This window comes from Grus americana, chromosome 24, assembly GCF_028858705.1.
Source record: "Grus americana isolate bGruAme1 chromosome 24, bGruAme1.mat, whole genome shotgun sequence".
NCBI lineage: Eukaryota > Metazoa > Chordata > Aves > Gruiformes > Gruidae > Grus > Grus americana.
Window position 1 is genome coordinate 3,442,714 of NC_072875.1, and position 22,629 is coordinate 3,465,342.

The 22,629-nt window shown below is 68.8% G+C and overlaps 1 protein-coding gene across 19 annotated transcripts; it reads left to right on the forward strand.

Annotated features, from left to right (window-relative positions):
- Positions 1–76: 76 nt before the first annotated feature.
- On the forward strand, positions 77–21,856 carry PHLDB1 (pleckstrin homology like domain family B member 1). 19 transcript variants are annotated; one of them, XM_054803247.1, is made up of 26 exons: positions 77–138; positions 5,017–5,118; positions 5,531–5,654; positions 5,730–5,900; positions 7,925–8,050; positions 9,428–10,539; positions 11,297–11,539; positions 11,607–11,744; positions 11,872–12,009; positions 13,952–14,080; positions 15,351–15,506; positions 15,618–15,728; positions 15,911–16,000; positions 16,417–16,539; positions 17,308–17,445; positions 17,970–18,131; positions 18,572–18,739; positions 19,094–19,204; positions 19,313–19,406; positions 19,612–19,656; positions 20,087–20,378; positions 20,485–20,575; positions 20,657–20,803; positions 20,944–21,163; positions 21,251–21,336; positions 21,559–21,856. In XM_054803247.1, exons 2-26 carry the CDS (start codon positions 5,059–5,061, stop codon positions 21,697–21,699), a joined length of 4,416 nt encoding a protein of 1,471 aa, XP_054659222.1. In that variant the 5' UTR covers positions 77–138; positions 5,017–5,058; the 3' UTR covers positions 21,700–21,856. The 19 variants fall into 19 exon arrangements, with proteins under 19 accessions (XP_054659222.1, XP_054659219.1, XP_054659220.1 ...); XM_054803244.1 differs by lacking the exon at positions 77–138 and adding an exon at positions 3,214–3,351; XM_054803245.1 differs by lacking the exons at positions 77–138; positions 19,612–19,656 and adding an exon at positions 3,214–3,351.
- Positions 21,857–22,629: the final 773 nt, after the last annotated feature.

Below are 22,629 nucleotides of genomic sequence, written 5' to 3' on the forward strand. Positions count from 1 at the left end.
CCAGCCCCGTCCCTCCGCCCCTCTTCGCCGCGGGGGCGGGACGGGGCCGGCACCGGGGCGGGGATGCGGCCGCCGGCAGACAGCGGAGGGGAGCGGCGGCGGAGACCGGGACGGGACAGCCGGAGCAGCGGAGCGGAGGTGAGCGGCGAGGATGGGGTTGGGGCACCGAGCACCGGGGGGCAGCTCGTCCCTCCTGGGGCGGGGGGGGGAGGGGGGTGGGATCCCCACTCATGCCCCGTCCCGCAGCCGGGAGCAGCTTCGGGGTACGTACGGCAGGGGCGAGGGGAAGGGGCTCCGCTGCCTCTGCCAGGCGTGGGGTGTGGTGGGGGTCCCTCCCCGGGGGGGGTCCCGAGGAGGGGCGTGGGGAAGGAGCTGCGGGTGGGAGAGCAGGAAAACCCCGACAGCTATGAAGTGAAACCCATCGTTGCACAACGCTTTGGGGGTGCGTGGGTGGGCCGAGAGCTGAAGCTGGATCCGGTGGTCCACGTCCACGTCAGTGGCGAGTTTGTTGGCGTGGGAGCCGTGAGAGCAGCCGGCCCCGTGTGGGAGGTTGGATGAGGCTCTCCTGTCCCCAAATCCTGCTGCAGCTGCCGGGTGGTTGCAGGGGGAGACGGCGCTTGGCCTGTTGCTGTCCCTGCCATCCCCAACACCTCTCAGGGAGCCTGGGAACGGCACTGGCCTCACTGGACCCCGCTCCGCAGTGGGACCTTGTTTACTCCAGCTTCCTGACACGCTCTCGCCACGGCCCCTTTGGCCGCTGCCAGAAAGCCCGAGGAATTTGGCAGCCCCAGAAGGTATCCAGCTGCTGCGCTGAAGGGCTGCCTGCTCTCCCACCCCTCCGGCTGCCCTGCGAGCCCCCAGCCCTCCCTGGGCACCGGGCGAGGGCTGCAGCGGGGCAGATCCCTCAGCCGAGCGCTGCAGGTCAGCACTGCCCGGGTGCTTTTTCGGCACCTCCTCGTACGTTTGGGTTTGCCGCGTGATGCTGTATGTTGGCGTGCGCGGGGCTGCAGCGGGCAGAGTGCCACGCAGGGTGATGGGGCTGCGGGTTTGCATGACGAGGTGGTGCTTGCCGACGGCCAGGCACCAGAAAGGAGAGAGCGTTGACTGTTTCGGAGAGGTGAGGTTCACCCCTGCCCCTCTCCCAGTGAACGTGGGGCTGGGTGATGGGTTCGTGCCAGGGACTGGATCCAAGACCCACCAAACAAACCCAACATCCTGTGCCACGGTCCCTGAGCTGCCGGTAACAGACGTTCCCCGCTGAGCGCCTGGCCTGCAGCTGAGAAGCTGTCCTTTGCTACGAGAGGGCTTTGAGGGATATCTCCATCGTGCAACCTTACGTGGGGTTCTGTAGCTCCGTGGTGGTGGCTCCCCTGTCCACGCTGCCATGGCTGGAGGCACGTGCTGACGCTGGACTCATTGCTTGAGCTCCAGCAGCAGTCGAGGCCATGCACGGTATCACCGGCCCTTGGAGCTGGCTCATCTCGGGGAGCGTTGGGTGCGGGAAAGCTGGGCTGCACGCCCTCCCCAACCCAAGCACGTGGCGGGCACCCCCCAGGCCGCGGAGAGCCCGAGGTGCGATGCCGGCAGGGCTGTGGCCTCGGCTGGAGCGCAGCTGTGCTGCGGCAGTGCGGGAGTGCTTCCCGGGAGCGCTGAGATCAGCGGGTGCGGCCGGGATTCCTCGGCTCCCGCCGGAGCTGTCTGGCAGCTGATTTACCGTGATGTTATTGCCAGGACCGTTCCGTCGTCCCAGCAACCGCGATGCAGCCCCCACAGCCCCTCACCCCCCCCGGGGTGGGATGGGGCTGGCTGGGTCTCCCCTGCTCAGCATGGGGGCTGGAAGCAGCGGCTGGGAGCAGGGTCCTTGCTCCCCTCTGCCTTCGTCCCGGAGTCCGGCTGCCCCTTCCCAGCTGCCGGCGGAAGGGCCGGTTGTTTACCGGGGCGGAGGGTGTGGGAATGGGTAAACGCGCCCTAAGCGTGTTAGCAGATGGGGGAGCGAGCAGGCAGCCAAGTTGGACGGAGGCTGCGACGCTGCTTGGTGCGCACCCGTTAGCTCGGCCGCTCAGGCTTCCTCCCATGACTCACCCGGTCGCGGGTGGGGAGGAAAGGCTGCGCCGTGGGATGCTGTGCGCCTTTCCCTTGCACGTTGCATCCCGGGCACAGCTGGCACCGTGAGGAGGGGGTGCACGGCAGGGCGTGCCAGGCTGTGCTCCGGTGCGTCGGCACAAGCGTGGGCTGGCCGGCCGGCCGTGCCCTGGCCAGTGGCACACGGTGCGGCTCTGGGATCTGGCTGCTGGCACCCGGCCACGCTGATGGGGAGCGAGGCAGGTCGTGCCGTGCCCAGGATCTTGGTGGGCAGCAGCATTTTGGGCAGGAGCGGACCCCCTGAGCACCCCTGCCCGTGTGGGCTCGGGGCAGGCAGGCAGGTCGCAGCCCGCAGGCAGTAGGATGCAGGGGCTCCCCCGGGGAGGATGATGGCGGCAGGGCTGGGCGTCCTCCCAGGTGAGGCCTCTGCCTGCGCCAGGAGAAGAAAGGGGCTTTTGTCCTCCAGGAGGCCGGGGCCGAGCGGGCAGCCCTGCGTACGAGGGGTACGGGGCCTGTGGGCTGTTTGGCGGTAACCGAGCCCGACCCCTTGGCATTTGCTGCCTTCGCCGCTTCCCACGGCGGGAACAAGCGGCGCGTTCTGCAGGCGGCGGCGGGAGAAGAAAGGCCGCCTTGTCCGCCCCAGCGGTGGGGCGCCGGCCGGGGCGGCCACGCTCCCGCCCCGCATTCCTCCGGCAGAGCCGGCTGGAGAAGGGCTGCACCCCCCGAGGGATGGGCTGGGGGGACGGCGGGCGTCTCCTGCGCGGTGAGGAGCAAGGTGAGGGGCTCTGCTGGGGCAGAGGGCGATGCCGGGGGCCATCAGCAGGCAGGGTGGGCACAGGGGGTGCAGCCAGATGCTGGGGTGTGTCCCCCCCCTAGCCCATGGGTAGGCAGGGCTGCCTGTAGAGCAGGGGGTGCTGGGTCAAGCGAGTTTGGGCAGCAGATGAGCAGGAGCGGGGATGGATCCCCTGGGTGGCGGGGTCGGGGTTCCCCCCGTGATGCTCACCCAGCACAGCCGTGCTGGGAAGGGGTTAACGCCGGCACAGGATCCCACCCTGGCCCCGCTCCCTTCCTATGCAGCAGCACGGCCCCTCCTGGCTTTTCCTCCTTCCCAGACATTGTGGTGGGGCCTGGGTGCAGGCAAGGGGCAGCGCCTGGGACGGGCTGTGGGGTCTCCCGATGCTGGGAAGTGTGGCCCCCCTGCGCCCAGGGGACATGGGCACGCTGCCGCGGAGGGTGCCGCTTGGGGCACGGGCCAGGACAGGGTGGCAGGTAAGGGAAAGCGGGGGTCCCGTCTCGGCAGCCGGTGGGCACCGGGGAGCTGCTCCTGGGGTACCGTGTCTCTGCTTCCCCCTGCCCCAGCCCCAGCTGAGCTGCCCCCATCCCACGCGGGGCAGCCTCGGTCCCCACGGAGCCCTCGCCGTGGGGCGGCTGGCCCTGGTGTCACACAGAGCTGCCTGGGCTCTGTCCCAGCCCTGGATCCCACGCCTGGTGTTTTCCAGCATTTCATTTTTTCCGCAGTGTGTAATAGCCGCCCGCTCGCCCCCGCAGCCGAGCCCGGTGCTGGCTGAGCCAGGGGGGTCCCTCGCCCCGCGGGATGCCGGGACTGGCGGGACCGTGGGTGATGCTGTGAGGACTGAGCCCAGGGCTCCTCCTGGTGCCCCCGGCTGCCTCGGGACCACCGGGGTCCTTAATAGGGGTGGGAGCGCTCCCTGGTTCGGCTGCCCCAGCCTGCCCAGGAAGGGTTAAGCCATGCTCAGCCAGGCCTGGGCGGAAGGGAAGGACGTAAATTTAGCAACCCCAGAGCATCCCGGGCTACGATGGTGGCGTGAGCGCCGGGTGACGGAAATTGTTCCTCCCCTAGCTGCCTCCTGCCCGTGCGGAGAACGGCAGCGCGTGGCGGCTCTGGCGGGCAGGAGCCCTGCCAGACTGGTGTGGGCGTGTGTGCCAATGTCGTGGTTTAGCCCCAGCTGCAGCCGAGCACCACGCAGCCGCTCGCTCGCTCACTCTCCCCCCTCGGTGGGATGGGGAGGAGAATAGGAAGAAAAAGGTGAAATTGGTGGGTTGGGATAAGGACAGGTTACCGGGACAGCGAAGGGAGAGGGAACTAACAGCCGTGCTTAGAACAGAACGTGCAAAGCGGGTGATACAGAATGCAATTTGCTCACCACCCGGAACCCGATGCCCAGCCCAGCCCCGAGCAGCGGTCCTTCATAGGGGATGGAACACCCCTTTGGCTAGCTTGGGTCAGCTGTCCTGCCTGTGTCCCCTCCCAGCTCCTTGTGAAAATTAACTATCCCGGCCGAAAACCAGGACAGCCGGCCAGGCAGGGCACAGGCAGGGCCGAGGCATGCTCAGCTGGGCTTGCGCACCCCGAGGCGCTGCTGCTGCCCGGCCGTGCAGGAGCAGAGGTGTGTGCCCAGGTCCCGGGGACGGGCACTCGTGGCACACGTGGGTGTGCCAGGGCGTGCCGCAGGCTGTGCGCAGGCAGGCAGATGTTGCTGGGGACAGCTGGATGCTGTGCTCACGTGTCCTTCTCCACCAGCGGCCATCAGGGTCTGGCTGCCCGTCGCTCTTGGTGTTTAGGGCGCACGTTTCCTACCCCACCTCCCCAAAGCTGAGCCAGTGTGACGGCTTTTTCTGGCGTCGTGTCCCGTGCTGATGCTTGGCACACGTACTGGTTTCCCCGGGCGGACGGAGGAGCGTGCCTCGCTGGGTGGGGATCCTGCCTGGCTTCGAGCAGCTGCTGCAGGGCTGGAGACCGGAGCTCGGGAGGGGAATCCCTTCGCTGACAAACACCGGTTTGGGGTGGGGTAGGGTTTGTGAGGCTCGTGCTCAGGCTGCCAGATGTGCAAGCTGCCAGCAGGGACGTGCAGGAGCAATACAGCAGATCCCAGCCCGTCTGCCTGTGCCGATGTCCTCCATCTCTCCCAGCAGCAGCCTGCGCCTGAGAGCACCCGGCGTCTCCGAGCGGGCACCATGGAGGCACCCGGCAGGACCCCTGCCAGCCCGACCCGCAGAGTCCAGGCCATCATCCAGGTGAGCGCGCGGTGCCACAGGACCTCTGCCCTGCGAGAGCACGGCGATCCGGCCGGGAGCCCTCCTCCTCTGCAGCCAGCCCTGCCGCGGGCGGCCAGCGCTGCCCTCCGGCCTCTCCTCACCCCAATCCCATTACGGGATCCGCGGCAAAGCCAATCGAGCTAAGTGGCTGGCAGCTCGGATCCTCTTAGATGCAGCCCAAGCCCTGGGGATCTTCTCCTGCTCCTGCAGCAGCTCACTTCTGTTCCCGCTGCCAGACTGTCCTGCCTGCACACAGCTGTGCCTGGGCATCGCTCCCTGCCTGCGCGCACAGCCGTTTCGCAGCAGCCCGGGCATCCGCTTGGGTGGGCAGCACAGGGGCGTGGGCTGCAGCCGTGGGAGCTCTGAGCATCGCCCCCCTCTCCTCCTGCAGAACAGCCCCCTGGACCTGATCGACACGGGCAAGGGGCTGAAGGTGCAGACAGAGAAGCCGCACTTGGTGAGCCTGGGCAGCGGCCGGCTCAGCACCGCCATCACGCTCCTGCCCCTGGAGGAAGGTGAGTGCCAGCTGCCGGGGGGTCCCCGCGGGCACGCTGGCGGCAGGGACGCTGAGCCACCCTTTCTGCCGACAGGGAGGACCACCATCGGCACGGCTGCGAGGGACATCGTCCTGCAGGGCCCTGGGCTGGCGCCCCAGCACTGCTACATTGAGAACGTGCGGGGGACGCTCACCTTGCACCCCTGCGGCAACGCCTGCGCTATCGACGGCGTGCCACTCCGGTGGCCCACGCGCCTCACCCAAGGTAGGGGCGGTCTTGTCTCCTCCAGAGCAAGACCCGGCGTTCGCAGGCGGGGTTGAGCCGTCGGGTTTTGGGGTGTTTGCGGATCCATCTTTGCAATTGCACATCCCCTCTGGGATGCTCTTGCCTCTTTGCCCTGGGGGGGGACGGACACACACACGTGCTGGATGCTGGCACCGTTTGGGAAACGGCTTTGCCGTGAGCCCGGAGGCCGTGCCGTGCGTGAGATCGGGAGGAGAGCAGCTCCGGCCGGACAGTGCCGGGCACGGTTTGGTCCCCGCTGCCGTGGGGATGCCGAGCCAGGGTTGGGAAGGGGAGACAAAGGAAGAAAACGGCTCGGCTGTCCTGGGGCATCGCGGCTGGGGACCCGCCGGTGTGCTTGCGCGGCCGGAGGGGCTTCCACCCTGCTGTCCCCCCTCCACGGCCGCTCCCGGGGGAGCGTGGGCAGAGCCGTGGATCCCTCCCCACGACCTCCCGTCTCCTCGCACGGTCCGTGTCACGCTTCCCGTCCCTGTCCCGGCTCCCGGGGAGGACCCTCCGCCCGAGCGGCGGGGCAGGGTGAAGCCCGGCCCCCGTCGTCCCCGCCCGCCGCTCCTCCCCGGGGGCGGTGCGCGGCGCTGCCCGGGCGGCGGCGGCGGCGGCGCGGTGAGTGCGGCGCGGTGCGGGGGGGGGGGGCCACGCGTGTCCGCGCCGGGGTGGGGTGGGGGGGAGCGCTTCCCGTCCTCTCCGCGGGTCGCAAAGCCCCTTTTGCAGGGTTGCGGTCCCCCTGCGCCTTCCCCTGCCGCTCCCCGGGGAAGGGGGACCCCACCCGCGTGTCCCCCTCGGGGGACAATGGGAGACACGTGGCCGCCGGAGCAGGGGCGCGACGGCTCCGGTGTGACGGACCGCGGGGTCCCTCCACGTCCCGCTGTTCCCACGGTGGGTGGCGAGAGCCGTGGTCTGCCCGGGGCGGGGGGCAGGGAGGGGGGGTGGGAACGGACGACGGTGTGCAGGCAGGGATCAGCCGAGACCCCGGTTCTCGTGCCTGGGTGGCCGCAGGCAGGGCGAGCAGGCAGGGATGCTGCAGGTTGGGGTCAGCATCTATGCCCGGCCACAGTGGGACAAGCCGTGGGGCTGCGAGGCCGACGCTCGGGGCGTGGGGTGAGGGTACTCTGCTTCGCCGGGGTGATGCGTGGCTCCGCCGGTACCGGCACGAGCGGAAGGTGCGGGTCGGTGATGCCCCGAGCCGGAGGAGCCATCGCCGGGCCGGGTGCTGGCGTTGCTGCCCGGCAGGCAGGATGCTCTCGCTGAGCCGGGGTGCTGCGGCAGCTCCTGCCAGGGAGCAGGACACCTTCCCTCCCCGCTGCTCGGACAACGAAGCCAGGCCCCCGCGATGGCGCTCATCTGTACGGCCTCTCGCTCGCCTTGCCACGAGCCTGGGCTGCCGGCTGCTCCGAAAACACACGTCCCCTCCGGCGAGGGATTTTCGGCTGCGGCTGTCGGTGCAGAGCGAGCCTCTCCCCAGGGCCCTGGCAGGCGCTTCAAAGCAGGGTGTGTCTGCAGCAGGGAGCCTTCCAGCCGCCCGCTGCTCCCCACTGCCGGCACACGGCTCCCCGGCACTGTGGGCAGCGGGGGAGCAGGCAGCCCACGGCCCCGCTGCCCGAGCCGCCTTCCCCCGAAAGAGCTGCTGTTTTGGGCCAAGAAGAGGCGCTTTGCGGCCGGGGACAGGAGCTGTCTTGTCTGCAGCTGGCAGCCGCGCAGGCCCTGGAGCACCGCCAGCTCCCCCGCGGCAGCGCGGCCCCCGGCAGGGACCCCAGCTGTGCCTGCGCCTGCGACGCGCTGCCTGCAGCTGCCGGGGAGTGACCTGGATTTCAGCCTCCCCCTAAGCCTCTGCTGACGGCAGGAGCCCGCTCCCCTCCCAGGGACACGTCTTAGGGCCGGGCAGCGCCCGGCCGCCTGCCTGCGCCGGCTCCCACCTCGCCTTTCTCCGGCAGCGCTCCGGTGTGTCCGGCTGGCCGGCGGCTGAGCCTTCTCCCCTCTTTCCCCAGGGTGCACCATCTGCCTGGGCCAGGCCACCTTCCTCCGCTTCAATCACCCTGCCGAGGCCAAGTGGATGAAGAGCATGATCCCGGCGGGGGGCCGGAGCCCGGCGGCTGTCTATGGGCTGCCAGCAAGTAGGTGACACCCCCCCCAGCTCATCCCAGGCGGGGCGGTGGGGATGCCGGGGCACTCCCTGTCCCACGCCGCCAGCCTCCCCGGTGCACGATGCTCTCCTAAGCCCAGGCTGCCGCGCTCGGGAGCGGAGCTCGTGCCCGGCTGCGGATGAACCAGCCGTTGGCTCGGCATGGTAGCTGCACGGGCATTTGTTAATGATTAATATCGCCTCAAAAGAGGGTAATTGTGAGGGTGGCGAGGAACGACTCCAGCCTCTGCCCAGCCCAGCTGTGGCAAAGCCGTCACCCGTCGGCCTGTGACGGGGACGCAGGGTGCATGGGACCCTCTCGGCTGCCTTGTTTATGTGCTGGGGCGGCCACGCAGAGACTGTGAAGGCCGTTTCCCTGGCTGCAGTCCTCCATCTCGCCTGCTGCTTATCTTGCTGTGTCTGTCTGTCTGCAGAGCCGATGGGACGAGTGCCCGTGCCGAGGTTTGGGGCTGCACCTAGCTCCCGGGGGTGTCCGAACCCCCAGCAGCAGTCCCTGGGCTGTTAGCCCTGCTCCCTGCCCCAGCCGGCACACCCTGGCACGGGGAGAGGAGCTTGGCAGCCTCCCTGTGCCACGTGTGTGCCGGGAAGGCAGCGCACCCCACAGCTGGGGGACGGGAGGAGGGACGCAGGGAGGTGCCATGGCCGCAGAGCATCCCGCGGGGTCTCTCTCTGCCCAGGCGTGGAGGCGCTGCCGGCCGCCGCGGGGGAGCCGCTGGGTGCCAGGGGGTGACGCAGCCTGGGTGGCACGCCGTCCTGGCCAGGCTCCGTGCCTGCCGGTATTAGCTCGTCCCCTGAGTGACAGGCACATCCGTGCTGCGCCGGGAGGACGGGGCAGCCCAGGCAGGGGTCACCCCAGCCCGGGGGCACGGGGAGGCTGCGGGCGACGTGGTGGTGGGTCCGGATGCGCCGCGGGTCTGCGCTCAGCGGCTTTCGGCCGTCGCATCTCCGCCCCCTCGCTGGGGTGCCGGAGCGTGTTGGGGACGAGCGTCGGGCACTGGCGGCTGGCGCGGGCAGCTGCTCCCTGGGCAGCGGGGCTGGGAGCTGCCGGCAGCGCAGGGATGTCGGGAGCAGGCGGCTGGGCTGCACTATCGGGTTTCTGTCTCCCTGGTGATGGGGCCAGCGGGATGCCGGCCTTCTCCCTAGCCCGGCTCCCCAGCCGGCACTGGAAATGGTGGCAGCAGGGCTCGGGCAGCTCGGGACTGGGGGGGGAGAAGAGCCGCATCCCGGCGCTGGTTCCGCAAGGTTGCGTGGAGGGGTGATGCCGGGCTGCTCCGTGGGACCCCAGGCTGGGCAGTGGCTGTGTCGGGGGTCCCGCCGCACTGACGCCTGCTCCCATGTCTCCCCGCAGAGCCTGAGGCCCTGGTGAACGGTGGCCGCCAGCCGGCTGAGCCTGGGTGTCCCAGCCATAGCTCCCTCGTCAGCTCCATCGAGAAGGACCTTCAGGACATCATGGACTCGCTGGTGCTGGAGGACCCAGCGTCCACCAGCGGCAAGAAACCGCCTGCCTGTGGCCGGTCCCCCCTCTCTCCCGTGGTGAACGGGGGCGGGCGCTGCCTCCTGTCCCCCCCGCCCAGCCCTGGGGCCACCTCGGGGGGCTCCAGCTACGAGAACGCCTCCCCCCCTTTCTCCCCCCTCTCCTCCTCGGCCAGCAGCGGTGGCTACACCAGCCCCTCGCCCAGCAGCCAGGACCAGGGTCCGGCCGTGCCCCCCCTCGTCCCGCTCCGCTCCTCCAGCTACAACCACGCCGTGCAGCCGCCCCCCCAGCGCCCACCGCCCCCGCCCGGCGGGGGTCCCGGCGAGCCTTGGCCGGCCGAGAGGCTAGGGGACCACCGAGCAGGCAGCCCCCGGCTGACCCACAGGGCGGCATCGCGGCCATGGGCAGCCCTGCAGGAGCGGCCCCCCAGCCCTTTCCGGGAGCCGCGGGACCCCCCGACTCCCGGCCGGCAGCCCGTCAGTAGGGCAGTCCCAGAGACCCGGCTGCAGCCCCCCGAGAGCCCGCGGGCGGCCCGGAGGAACATGGAGAGCATGCGGGAGCTGCCCCCTCTGAGCCCCTCTTTGTCGCGGCGGGCTGCCAGCCCCCGGGCGGCCCTCGACGCCCCCTCCCCGCAGCCCCGGCTGGGCAGGGAGGTGCCCGGTAGCCCCCGCGCCAGGCGCAAGGGCCCGGAGGAGCCAAGAGGTGCCGGGAGCCCCTCGCCCCCGCTGCTGGCGGAGACCCCCACACGCCGCCCCAGCTTCGGCGCCTGCCTGAGCCCGGCATACGGGCTGGGCTCCCCGGCTGCACCCTCGCCCCGGCAGAGCCCCCGCGCCCCCAGGAAGCCCTTGGGGGAGCCACGGCCGCCGGCGGGGCCACGGGAGCGCAAGAACAGCATCACCGAGATCAGCGACAACGAGGACGAGCTACTGGAGTACCATCGGCGGCAGCGGCAGGAGCGGGTGCGGGAGCAGGAGATGGAGCGCCTGGTGAGCCCCGGGGCCAGGAGGGGGGACGCGGGGCCGTGTTCGAGCGTGGGACGCCCTCTTTGCAAACGCCTTTTGGCTTTTGCTGCTTTAAAACCTGGCCCTTGCCTCTCGGGGATTTGCCACAGCTGCCAGGCTGCCAGCTTATCCGGGGGGATTACGGTCAGGAGCGGCTGTCGGTACACGGCCGCTCTCCGGAAGGACAAAGCCCCCAGCTCGCAGCAGCCCGGGGAAACCCGCGGGGTCGGCGTGGCTCTGCGGGGCTGCCGGCTGAAATTGCGGTGCCCAGGGCTTTGCAAAACCGTCCACGTCTCATCCAGCCCCGCCGGGGCCGCGTCGGCCAGCGACGGTGCTGTGGCTTTGTGGGCATTGCGTCTATATTTAGGGTAGATGGAGTTTTTATAGAGCCGGCAGCTGCCTGGGTGGGGTTTGCTCCGTGCATCTGCCGGTCCCGGGGGCCGTACCGCCGGAGCCCTGTTTGCTCAGCCCTGACTCACGCCCGGCGCGGGCGGCCTGAGTCACCGCCTGGAAATAGCGGAGGCGCTCGGCGGCCGGCGCTGCTGCCTGTAATTAGTCCGTCTCCAGCTCCCGGCGCATCGCGTGCCTGGCTCCGGTGTGGGGTCAGGGCGGGCTGCGTCGGGCTTTGCTACGTCCCCAGCCCGTCAGGCAGGGCGAGGAGCGAGCCTGCGTCCCGGCGCCTGCCATCGGCACGGGGTCCTGCAGCCGGGACAGGCACCATGCTGACCGTTCTTCCCCGCAGGAGCGGCAGCGCCTGGAGACCATCCTGAACCTCTGCGCCGAGTACACCAAGACAGACGGCACCGAGCTGGGTGACGTGCACCGGCTCCTGGCTGGCGACGCGGACGCTGGCCGGCGGATGCCCAGGGGTGCCGTGGCTCTGGGCCGTGCTGCCGAGGACCTGCGGCAGAGGGAGAGTCTGGAGAGGTCGGATGAGGAGAACCTGAAAGAGGAGTGCAGCAGCACTGAGAGCACCCACCACGAGGTGAGGGGACGGCCGTGCCGCACCGCGCCACAGCGTGCTGCGCCGTGCTGACCTGCCTTCTCCGCAGCACGAGGAGCTGGCGGGCCCCCGGGCCAAGGAGGCACAGCGGCTGGAGGAGGAACGCGCTGGCGTGCTCGGCCGCCTGGACCAGCTGAAGGGTCGCATCAAGGAGCTGGAGCAGCAGCTGCAGGAGACATCGCGAGAGGTGAGGGGACAGGGAGCCCCGTTGGGTCCCCCGCTGCTCGCTGCCCTCGCCAGCCCAGCGCCCGATTCCATGGGCACGAGCTGGATCTGGCCGGGGCAGCCATCCTGACGTGGCCGTGCCCGTCCAGGCGGAGATGGAGCGGGCGCTGCTGCAGGGCGAGCGGGAGTCGGAGGCGGCACGGCTGCGGCAGGAGCAGGAGGCAGTGCAGCAGCTGCAGGAGAAGCTCTCCAGCCTGGACGCCAGCATCCGGAAGGAGCGGGACAAGGTGAGCCCCGGGGCAGGGCTCCCCCCCGGTGCCAGCTGTGCCGTAGCCTCCCCGGTGCTCACAGCTGGTGCCGCGGTGCCCCGACCCTGCTGCAGACTCATTCTCCGCGGAGGCATCGAGATGCCTCCCCTCTGGGTTTGCGTCATGGGGGGATTCTGTCCGTCCATCTGTCTGGTCCGACAGCTCTATGGAGGAGGGCAGGGCTGATGCTCGGGGTGCGTTTTGGCCACTGTCTGTTGCGCCGTCGGGGTCTTGCGGGGAGGCTCTGTGGCGTGGGGCTTTTCTGGCCGGCCGCCGCCTGCAGCGGGTAGCACCGACTCGGAGCGGGGGCCTCGGCACTCCCCGTTCCCTGCCCTTGCCGGGGGGCTGTGTCTTGCGGCGAGTCCCCCCCGTTCTGCTGCCCATCGGGGCATCTTCACGTGTGATGGCGGCCGCCACTGTAGCGTTCGGTTTGCTGGAGGAGGCCAGGAAATCGCTGCAGGTGTTTCACACAGCTTGGTGGCCGAAGAGGGGGGTCCTGGCCCCCTTCCCCTGGAGTTGTCTTTGGTGCAATTGCTGCTGTGATCTGCCAGCCGTGCCAGAAGGCACCTGTGCCGCTGCGCACGTGGCACGCTCGTCCCGGCTGCTGGTTGCCATCCGTCCCACAGCCTTGCGGGCAGCGTGGCACGGCTCTGGGCAAGCTGCTTCGCAGCTGGAGAGCCACCGGGACCTGGCTCCCCGCTGTCTGAGGCCGGCATCCCCGCGTAGCCTGTGTCCGGGTCCCGCCAGCGTCCCTGGGGGTCTGGCTGGAGGTGTCTGGGCTGTTCAGTTGCCCGTGGTTGGGCAGAGCTGCCATCGGCGCCCGCCAGCAGTGCCCCCGCGGTGTTTGGGGGTTTTGTTCTGATTTTGGTCTTCCAGCCCTTTGCAGGCGTCGTCTTTAGCCAGGGGCAGCCTCGTGCAGGGCCAGGAGAGGAGCACAGGGAAATTCCCCTCCCAACCTCTCTGCTGACCTAACCACCTGCTTTCCTAACCAGCCTGCACTAACCGCACTAACGGTGCCTGCTCTGAAGCCTGCCATCACCTCTGACACCTCTGCATGCCCGGGAGCCCCCGGGCACCCTGTCGCCCCCCATCCCGGGGTGCCCATCTGTGCCAGCCCCGTCTCCCCTCGGCACGTCCCCCCGTCTCCGTTTTCACGGGTCCCCCGTGTCTCTGCGGTGCGGAGCGGGGTTTCTCACAGCATACATTTCCCAACGCCTGGCCCCCCCCCGTACGGTGCTGCCAGACCTGCGGGAGGTGATCCCCCACGCCAGCCCCTGTGGCTGTGGGACGGTCGGGGACGCTTCCCTCTCCTCCCGGGGCCAGGAGCAAGCGTCTGCTCTGCCGGTAACTCGGCGTAGCCCGAGCATCTCTGGCAGCAGGGTTGGACCTCGCGTCTCCCGTTTTCACCGTCGTCCCATGGGAAACCCTCTCCTTCCGATGGATGGGGGTGGTCCACGGTCCCCCGGCCTGCATACGGGACCTGCTGTGCTTAACTGGCAGCATCCCAGATGGTGAGCATCAATTAACAAAGCTAGTTAGCGGCTGTTTAGAAGGCGCGTGTTGTGCGGCCATTTGCAGGATGACTTTATCCGTGCTGTCAGCATCGATCTTTTCGCTGCCCCTAAGCGGGCTTTCGGCATGGAAACGCGAGGCTGAGGTCGAGGGCTGGCCGTAACCCCTCTAACACCGCCCGGGTCCCCATGGCTCTCTTGACCCCTCTGTAGATGCCGTGATGCTCCTCCCCACCAGCCCCCTCTTTTTGCCAGCTGAGCCCCCCTAACTCTGCAGCTTCTGCATGGCGCGGATTTGAGAAGTGTGTTCTCTCTCTTTTTTTTTTCTTTTTTTTTCTTTTTTTTTCTTTTTTTCTTTTTTTCTTTTTCTCTTTTTTTTTTCTGTTTTGTCTCGTTCTCCCCCAATTCAGGAAAGGGCAAAGATTGATGCTGAAAGGAAGGAGCTAGAGCAACTCCGGGCGCTTTACCATGAGTCGAAGAGCCACCTTGATAAGTGCCCCGAGTCAATGCGGGAGCAGTTGCGGGAGCAGATGCGAAGGGTCAGTGTCTCCCCCCACCCCTCCCGGACCATGGCCCACCTCCCTCCACTCCAGCTTAGGCCAGCTCTTCCCCGCCAGCCGGGGCCGCACTGGGAGCGTCGTACCCGGGCTGGAGGCGGCTGGCGCCGGGCACCGCCGTCCTGGTAAGCTTCCTGCTCGCCCGGGCCCCGGGACGTGGTGCTGGCTCGGCAGAGCGCGGGGCTGCCCCCCCCGCCGTGGAGCCGCCGGGCTCCTCCGGACCGGGCAGGGTGCGAGCACGGATCCTGCCCCACAAAGGAGGGCAGGCTGGGGAGCCTCGGGGACCGCCGGGTCCTCGTCTGTCTGCTTCCAGCTATTTCCTGAGAGCGTTTATTTACACGGTGCCGTCGGTTTATGTTACTGCCAGTCTGCAGCATTTTTTTCCCATTATCTGGTATTTTCTGGTAGCGGCCAACCTTCCCCAGCCCGCGACCGGGGCCTGCTCGGCCCTCGCCGTGCAGATAAACCCCCCTCGCCGCAGCTTGCTCAGGGCAGGCACCCCCGTGTTGGATGCGGGTCCCGGCGTGTGGCAGGCAGGGACAGCCATGGGGTGTTCCCGGTGCGAGGGAACCCTCGGTGGCTGCCACGCCGGTGGTGCCACGCTGCGCCACGAGAGCAATGGCTGCCCTGCTCCCGGAGCAGGGTGAAACGCATCCCCGCGGGGAGCGCGGTGCAATTGCTGCCAGGGCGGCACCGGCAGACCCTGAGCGGAGCGCCACCACGTGCTGTCGGTGCTTGAAGGCTGGAAAGACGCGCAGGCATTTGTCCGGCGCGGTGCTCGTCCGTGGGGGGCTCTGCTGCCCATCGGCTCGGTGACGCGGGGCCACGTGTCGGTGGTTACGCCAAGGTGCGGCGTTTTGCTGCCCAGCGGGGCCCAGCGCTGGCCTGGATGCGGTTCAACGGGGGCTGCTGGTCTCCCAGGGCTGGGTGAAGCCCCTGACCGTGGCGAGCTCCTCGGACCATGAGGTTGACGGCTCTGGCCTGGCCGGCACCCGATTCCTCCATCGCCTCCTCCAACCGGGCTGAGGTTGATGGCGGCTCCCATGTCGCTGGCCTGCGTTTGTGTCCCTGCGCAGGGCACCGGGGACGGGCTTTGCCACGGGTCCCCGTTCCTGGCCGGCACTGGCAGGATGGGGGGGTATGGTGGGAGGTTTCGCTGCGGGAGATGTGCACGGCCACAGGGCTACTGCCAGCGGGACACGGAGGTGCCTGTCCGGAGGGAGTGATCGGCCATGCCCTTGTGTGTCTGAAGGAGGCAGAGGTGCTGGAGACGGAGGCCAAGCTGTTTGAGGACCTGGAGTTCCAGCAGCTGGAGCGGGAGAGCCGCCTCGAGGAGGAACGCGAGGCACGGAGCCAGCAGCTCCTGCAGAGCCGAGCCGAGTGCCACCGCAGCATCGCCCGCAGGAAGGTAGGGACGGAGGGGGGCAGCAGGTCTGGCACGGCCAGACCGCGCCCCGTTATCCCGGCTGAGCCCCGCGACTTGCCAGTGGTCAGCTCATCCCCACCGCCCGCTCTGCAGGAGCGGGTGGCTGCGCTGGACGCCCAGGCTGCCCAGATCCGGCTGCAGAGCGCCCAGGAGGCCGAGCGTCTGGCCAGGGAGAGGAATGGCGTCCTGCAGCTCCTGCAAAAGGTAACGCAGCCATCGGGGGGGTTGACACACGCTCCCCGACCCTGGGGGTGACCGAGGCAGGGGATGAGATCACGCCGGCTCTTGCCAAGGTGCTGGCAGTCGGGGTGAGCTGGGGGGGGACCGGCCGCAGATGTGCCAGTAACCATCGGCTGCCTCTGCTCTCGCCGTCGCCCCACGCTCAGGAGAAGGAGAAGCTCGTGTCTCTGGAGAGGCGATACCAGCTTGTCACAGGCGGCAGGAGCTTCCCCAAAATGTCCTCAGCTCTCAGAGACGTAAGTGGGGAGAGGGGGGTACGGTCCCTAGGGTTGTTCGCCAGCGGGGGTGAGCCTGGTGCACCGCAAGTTGCGCTCTGCAGTGGCTCCTGTGCTCCGAGCGCCTTCCGGCCGGAGCTGGGTGCTGGCGACAGGCACGGCCTGGGGCTGTCTTGGTGCTGGTATGGGGGGACTCCTTCCAATTCGCGTCCAAAGGCTCTTAGGTGGGAGTGGGTTGTCCCGTTGCACCGGTCATGGCTCTGACCGGGGAGCCAGGGCCACGATGCCCTTGGGGGTCCAGGGTGCCAACCGCCCCGCTGCTGGGGAGAGGGGCAGGATGGCAGAGTCCCCTCACGCCTGCCCACGGGGAGGGCGCCTGCTGCCACCGCCTTGCTGCCTGTGCCCGCCTTGCCTACGTGATCTTTGCCCTCCAACAGGAGACCCTCCATATCTCAGAGCCTTATGAGCTGTTGGAGGGAACTAAGCCCCTGAGCCCCCTGCCAGCAGCAGCTGCCTCCTTAGCTTCTCCTGCCGCCCGCTCCTACCCCAAGGCACAAGAGGTAACAGGACTAACTGCACGTGCTCGCTCGCTTGTCCCCTCCTTGGCCGAGCCGCCACCAGACCCCTTACGTGGGCGGACTAACGTCGCATTCGAGCGGCAGGGCATCCCCGCAGCAGCGCGCTGAGACGGCGCGGCCGGGACGTTTCTCATTAACGCTCGGATTTTGGGTGCTCTTCTGAGCCCGCCGGGCATCCCGGCTCCCGCTGCTGCCGCCCTCGGTTTTAAGCCCGGCGCGGTGCCATGTGGCAGAGGCGTCCCTGCGCTTCCCCCTTGCCTGCCGCTTATCCGCTGGCCGGGCGCCTCCTGACAGCATCCTTTAGGGTCCTGCTAGCCTGGCTTCCCCCCAAAAAAGAGCAAGTCCCCAGCTCTAGCACGTTTGGTTCAGAAAGGGCGAGGAAGTGGATTTTAAGCTGGCTCGGAGCAGCTCGAGGAGGGCTTGTGACCCTGGGGGACCCCGAGAGCCAGTTGATGGGAACGGCTGAAGGCGCCTGGGGCCTTGGCGGGGCAGGCTGCAGCCCTCCGTCCCCAGCCAGCACCCAGCAAAGCTGCGCCTGAGGCAGGAGCGAGGCAGCGTGCCGGGACACCCGGCCCAGCTTGGGCATCCTGCTCGGTGCTGTGCACTGAGGCACCTGCAGGCAGGGGGGTCGGCAAGGCAGGGGAGGGCTGGGCGCGCGCGTGGGGAGATTTGCTCCCGCTTTGCAGTCGGCGCCGTGATGCCAGCGCATGGGTCTAACTCTCCTCCTTCTCCTCCGCCGTGGATTTCTAGGAGTACATGAGGCTGTCTGACGTTTTCAGGTTCTGCAGCAATGCGCACGGCCCCAGCCCGGACACTAAAGCTTCTGCTGCTGCCCCTGCTGCCGCTCAGCGCTCTTTCTTGCTTGCCGTACCTCCCGCAGCCGACGAGGTACCCGCTCCAGAGCATGCTCGGGTTTGCTCCCATGGGGTGCCTGCCGCATCCCGGGCAGCGAGGATGCTGCAGACCACACGGCCGCCCTGTGCACCCTGGTGCTCAGAGCCCACCTCTCTCTTGGGCTGGGGGACTTGTCCGGCTGCAGCTGAGCAGAGAGCAGAGGCTGGAGCCACCCCGTCTCTTTGCCGGGGAGCGCTTCTCGCCTGCTCCGGGCAGGCCTTGTCCTCTGGGGCGGCAGCAGCGGGGCTGGGGAGCAGAGCGGGTGCCCAGCGGGGCGGGAGGGCGGCCCTTTGCTCGTCGGACCCAGTCCTGGCTGCCGGTCCCAGGCGAGGAGGTTGCAGAGCAGGCAGGGACCCGACCGGGTGCACAGCACCAGGGTGGCGAGCAGCACCAGCTGCCCTTACTCCCGGGGACACGGCACCCTCTTTGGGGGCTGGAGCTGCCGGCTCCTTCCCCTGTGCCTGCTTGCCCTTGCTCAGAGCCTTTTCTCCTGGTTTAATCTGCTTCTCTCTGCCCAGTACGTGACCGTTGAGCAGCTCTCGGGCATCCTGGGCGGCCTCCGCGCCCCTGCCGCTTCCCCGCTGGGCTGCACCCCTCCGTCTCCTTCATCCTCAGGCTGCGCTGCTCCTCCTCCTCCTCTTCCTCTTCCATCTCTCTCTTCTCCCTCCGTCTCTGCAGAGGTTTGTGCCCTGTTTCCCTCCCTCTGCCCCCACGCTCTCCCCGGGAGGTGATGGGGATGCACGGGAAGGGGTGAGCTGCGGACGAAGCCGAGCGGCAGCCCTGGGCTCTCGCCAGCCCACAGACCCCTTGCTGCCCTGCCCGCTGCTTCGCTGCTGCCCGCCTGAGCCCTGCCTAGCCCACGGTGCGGGGCAGGGGGTTTCTGTGCCCTCCCAGCGCTTGCATCACCTCTCGCCGGCCCCGTGAGCAGCAGGGGGGGTCCCGGAGCTGTCGGGACTGGGACGGGGAGCATGCGGGGTCCCCGGGGGTCTGCAGGTCCCATGCTGGGGGGGGGGCGGGCGCGGTGCAGGTGCAGGCAGGGATGCTCCAACCTCTCTATGTCTGTGCGTCTGTCACTCTCGCTGCTTTTCACCGTCCTTTCTCACGTGGCGTCTCTCTCCAGATGGAGCAGCAGCTGCCGGGGGGCCCCGCATGGCTCCCGGCTCTTGATTTAGAGAAGTGGTACCAGGAGGTCATGGCTGGTTTTGAGACCTCTTCTTCCTCTGTCTCTCCTTCTTCTTCCCCTCCTCCGCTTCCAGCTAAAGCTCACTCCTCTCACAAGCCTCTTCAGGTAATCCTGGCTCCCCGCCACTGTGGGGCTCAGGCTTCGGGGCTGCCGGCCGCGGTGGGAGCGGGGCAGCACGGGGACGTTCCTGCCGGCTCCGCTCCCTGGGCGCTGCCGGGCACCCGGCTGCCGCGGCAGGCAGGGGCAGAGCAGACCCGCAGCGGGCAGCACGCCTGGGGCAGGCAACCGCTGCCTCCTCTTGCCCGCACCCCTGCCAAGATGGCACCGCCACAGGGGCAGGGTCTGAGGAGGGGATGCTCAGCCCTGCCGATGGCTGAGCCATACATCCGGGGTGGGGGTGTGTGTTTGCAGTCCCGTCCCCCCCCCGTGCCCCTCTCACCTCTGTGTCTCCGTGCCCAGGTCTATCGTGCCAAAACAGAGGGCAACGCTGGTGCCCCTCGGATGAAGAGCGGGACCCCCTCATCCTCGCAGCTCAACCTCTCCGTGCTGGGGCGCAGCCCCTCGCCCAAGGTACGGCTGCTGGGGGGAGACGGGTGTCGCGTGGCCCCAGAGCCCCGGCCCCTGCGCGCCTGGCGCCAGCCCCCGTCCCCGCAGCTGACCGCCTGCCGTCCTGCGCAGGGCCCCCCAAGCCCGGCGGGCAGCCTGCCCCGCAACCTGGCGGCCACGCTGCAGGACATTGAGACGAAGCGCCAGCTGGCCCTGCAGCAGAAGGGTAAGCTCCAGCTCCGCGTCCCGGCTCCGCGGGGTGGCAGGACTTTGGGAGATGCTTCCCCCGCTGCCACTTGGGCGATGGAGAAGGGAGCCCGGCCGAGGGCGGCAGTGGCGATGCTCCGACGGGATGCGGTGCCTCTCTCACGGTCTCTCGCTTTTCCCCCCTCTCTTCCTCCCGACCCCTCCGCCCGACGGCGTGTCTCCAGCCGAGCCGCTCCCAGCAGAGCCCTTGCAGCCGGGCGATCTACCAGGTAGAGACGTGGGGCGGCTTGGACTGCCTCGAGCAGCCCGGAGGCAGCAGCATGGCCGTTTGCTGGCACCTTCTGCCATGCGTAGGAGGGGCACGACCAGCCCAGGACCCTGGGTGCCTCTCAGTGTCCGCTTAGGGACAACCCTGTGCATCCCTAATCCCCTAACGCTTTGCCCAGCCTGCTCCTGCCAGCCTGGCGCATGTGCCCCCCTTGGCTGCCCGGACCCCCTCCTCCTGCCCAGACAGATGCTGCTTGCTCTGCTCGCCAGGGAGTCGTGACGGTGGCTCCCATCTCTTCACCCACCATCCCACCCCGGCTCCAGCAGCGCCTGTGGCATCTCCTCCCGCCCGTGCCATCCCCCCGCCCGCTGCGGTGCGTCTCTGAGCGTGGCGTGCTCAGTCATCGTTGTTGTCTTCTTCCCGTGGCACAGGTCAGCAGGTGATCGAGGAGCAGAAGCGGCGGCTGGCGGAGCTGAAGCAGAAAGCGGCCGCCGAGGCTCAGTCCCAGTGGGAAGCCCTGCACGGGCAGCCGCCTTTTCCCGCTGCCTTCCCGCCACTCGTGCATCACTCCATCCTCCACCATCACCGTCCCCACGGCGTCGGGCCCCGGGCTGAGGATCTGGACCACGCGTACGACACCCTCAGCCTGGAGAGCTCGGACAGCATGGAGACCAGCATCTCCACTGGCAACAACTCAGCCTGCTCCCCCGACAACTTCTCCAGGTAAGCCTGGGGCCAGCTCCCGCGGCTGGAGGGACCGCCTGCTCTGCCGGCCATGCCGCTGGCTCGGGGTCATTCCGCTGGGATGGCAGCTCCGGCTGTCTTGCAGCGCCAGCGGGATGGAGGCGGGGAAGATTGAGGAGATGGAGAAGATGCTGAAGGAGGCGCATGCGGAGAAGTCGCGGCTGATGGAGTCCCGGGTAAGCGGGGGCGCCGGTGCCACAGCCGGCCAGGGAGCGGGTCGCCGAGCTCCGGGGCTGAGCGCTTGTGCGTGCCGGCAGGAGCGGGAGATGGAGCTGCGGCGGCAGGCGCTGGAGGATGAGCGCCGGCGCCGGGAGCAGCTGGAACGCCGGCTGCAGGACGAGACTGCGCGGCGGCAGAAGCTGGTGGAGAAGGAAGTCAAGCTGCGGGAGAAGCACTTCTCGCAGGTGTGGGGTGCGCTGCTCCCTCGGGGGTGGATTTCCCTCTGCCAGCCTGGCCCGCAGGGCAGAACCAGCTGGGGTTCCAGCAGGGAGATGCGGCTCCCACTGGTGCCGGCAGGCTTTGCAGAGCTGCGTTGCTTTTGCAGGCTCGTCCCCTGACACGGTACCTCCCCATCCGCAAGGAGGATTTCGACCTGCGGCTGCATATCGAGTCCTCGGGCCACAGCGTGGATACCTGCTACCACGTCATCCTGACAGAGAAGATGTGCAAGGGCTACCTGGTCAAGATGGGCGGCAAGATCAAGTCTTGGAAGAAGCGCTGGTTCGTCTTTGACCGCATGAAGCGCACCCTCTCCTACTACGTGGGTGAGTCCCTGTCCTTCCCCTCGCCCCCCCCTCCCCGTGCCATCGCCTGCGGCGCTGCGGCCGACACCCCTTCCTTCTCTCGGGCAGATAAACACGAGACGAAGCTGAAGGGCGTCATCTACTTCCAAGCCATCGAAGAGGTTTACTACGACCACCTCCGCAGCGCGGCGAAGGTGAGAGCGGGGCGCTGCTGCCGCGATCCCCCCCGGCATTGCCATCCCCCCCCATGTCGCTCTCCGCCACGCAGGCAGGAGGCGGGGGGGGTGGCTCAGGACTGGGGTGCTCCCGAGCCACCTAACGGCACCGGCCCCGTGGAGCTTTGGGGGGGGGGGCTCGGGGGGCACAATGGGGCTCAGGGGGGGCCATAGCGCTGACCCTTGTCCTCTCGTCCCCAGAGCCCCAACCCGGCGCTGACCTTTTGCGTCAAGACCCACGACCGCCTCTACTACGTGGTGGCCCCCTCGGCCGAGGCCATGCGCATCTGGATGGACGTCATCGTCACGGGGGCGGAGGGGTACACCCAGTTCATGAACTGAGGGGTGCTGCGCGCCCCGGAGCCGCCGGCTGAGGGACTCCCGAGCAGCCCGGGCAGAGCGGAGCCGGGGATGGACCCGGTCCGGGCCGCGCCCCGCGCTAAGGGAACGGGTTTCGTTTTGTACGGTGACTTTTTAAAGAGAGAAGTGACGGGAAACGTGCGGAAGTGCTGAAACATAAAGAGCTGCCCACGCGCTGCCCGGGCCGCGAGCTTTGTGCCGCGGGGAGGGGCCGGAGCTGGGGGCGGAACGCTATTGGCTGCGGCAGGGGGCGGGACAAATGACGGTCAGGGGCGGGGCCAGGGAGCATCAGGGGCGGGGTTTGCGTCAGGGGCGGGGCCTGCAGAGGCGGGAAGCGGCCGCCGGGGCTCTGTCCCCGCGTGAAGCCCGGCACGGGCAGCTCCCCCCCCACACCCCGTTCTCCGCCGCTTTTCTCCCCTCGTGCATCGCTCCGTGCTCCGTCACCACCGTCCCACGGCGTCGGCGGCCTCAAACATAAAGAGCTGCCAACGCGCTGCCGCTGCCGCGAGCTTTGTGCCGCGGGGAGGGGCCGGAGCTGGGGACGGAACGCTATTGGCTGCGGCAGGGGGCGGGGGCGGGACAAATGACGGTCAGGGGCGGGGTCCTGCAAACGCCAGGGGTGTAGTTTTCCTCGGGGCGTGGCCGTTAACCGTCAGGGGCGGGGATTTCGTCAGGGGCGTGGCCCGGGCCAGAGGCGGGGCCCGGTGGCCTCACGGCGCTTCTCATCCGCCAGGTGGCGCGCGCGCGACAGAGACCGGTTGCACGTTGCTTTGTCGCCACCGTTCACGCCCCTCCTGGCCCCGCCTTTTTCCCCCCGCCTCGTCGCCCTCGGCCAATGGGATCGAAGCTCCCGTCGTACCCGCTTCCGGCTTCCCCCGACGTGGCCCAATGGGAACTCGCGGGCCGCCGGGA

What these genes read in the sequence shown, in the direction of transcription:
- PHLDB1 (XM_054803244.1), top strand. Translation starts at nt 3,259, where the DNA reads ATGCTGGGAAGTGTGGCCCCCCTGCGCCCAGGGGACATGGGCACGCTG. An exon ending in CCTCTCACAAGCCTCTTCAG is followed by an intron (nt 18,740 to 19,093) that starts GTAATCCTGGCT and finishes CTCCGTGCCCAG; the next exon opens with GTCTATCGTGCCAAAACAGA. An exon ending in GCTGGCCCTGCAGCAGAAGG is followed by an intron (nt 19,407 to 19,611) that starts GTAAGCTCCAGC and finishes GCGTGTCTCCAG; the next exon opens with CCGAGCCGCTCCCAGCAGAG.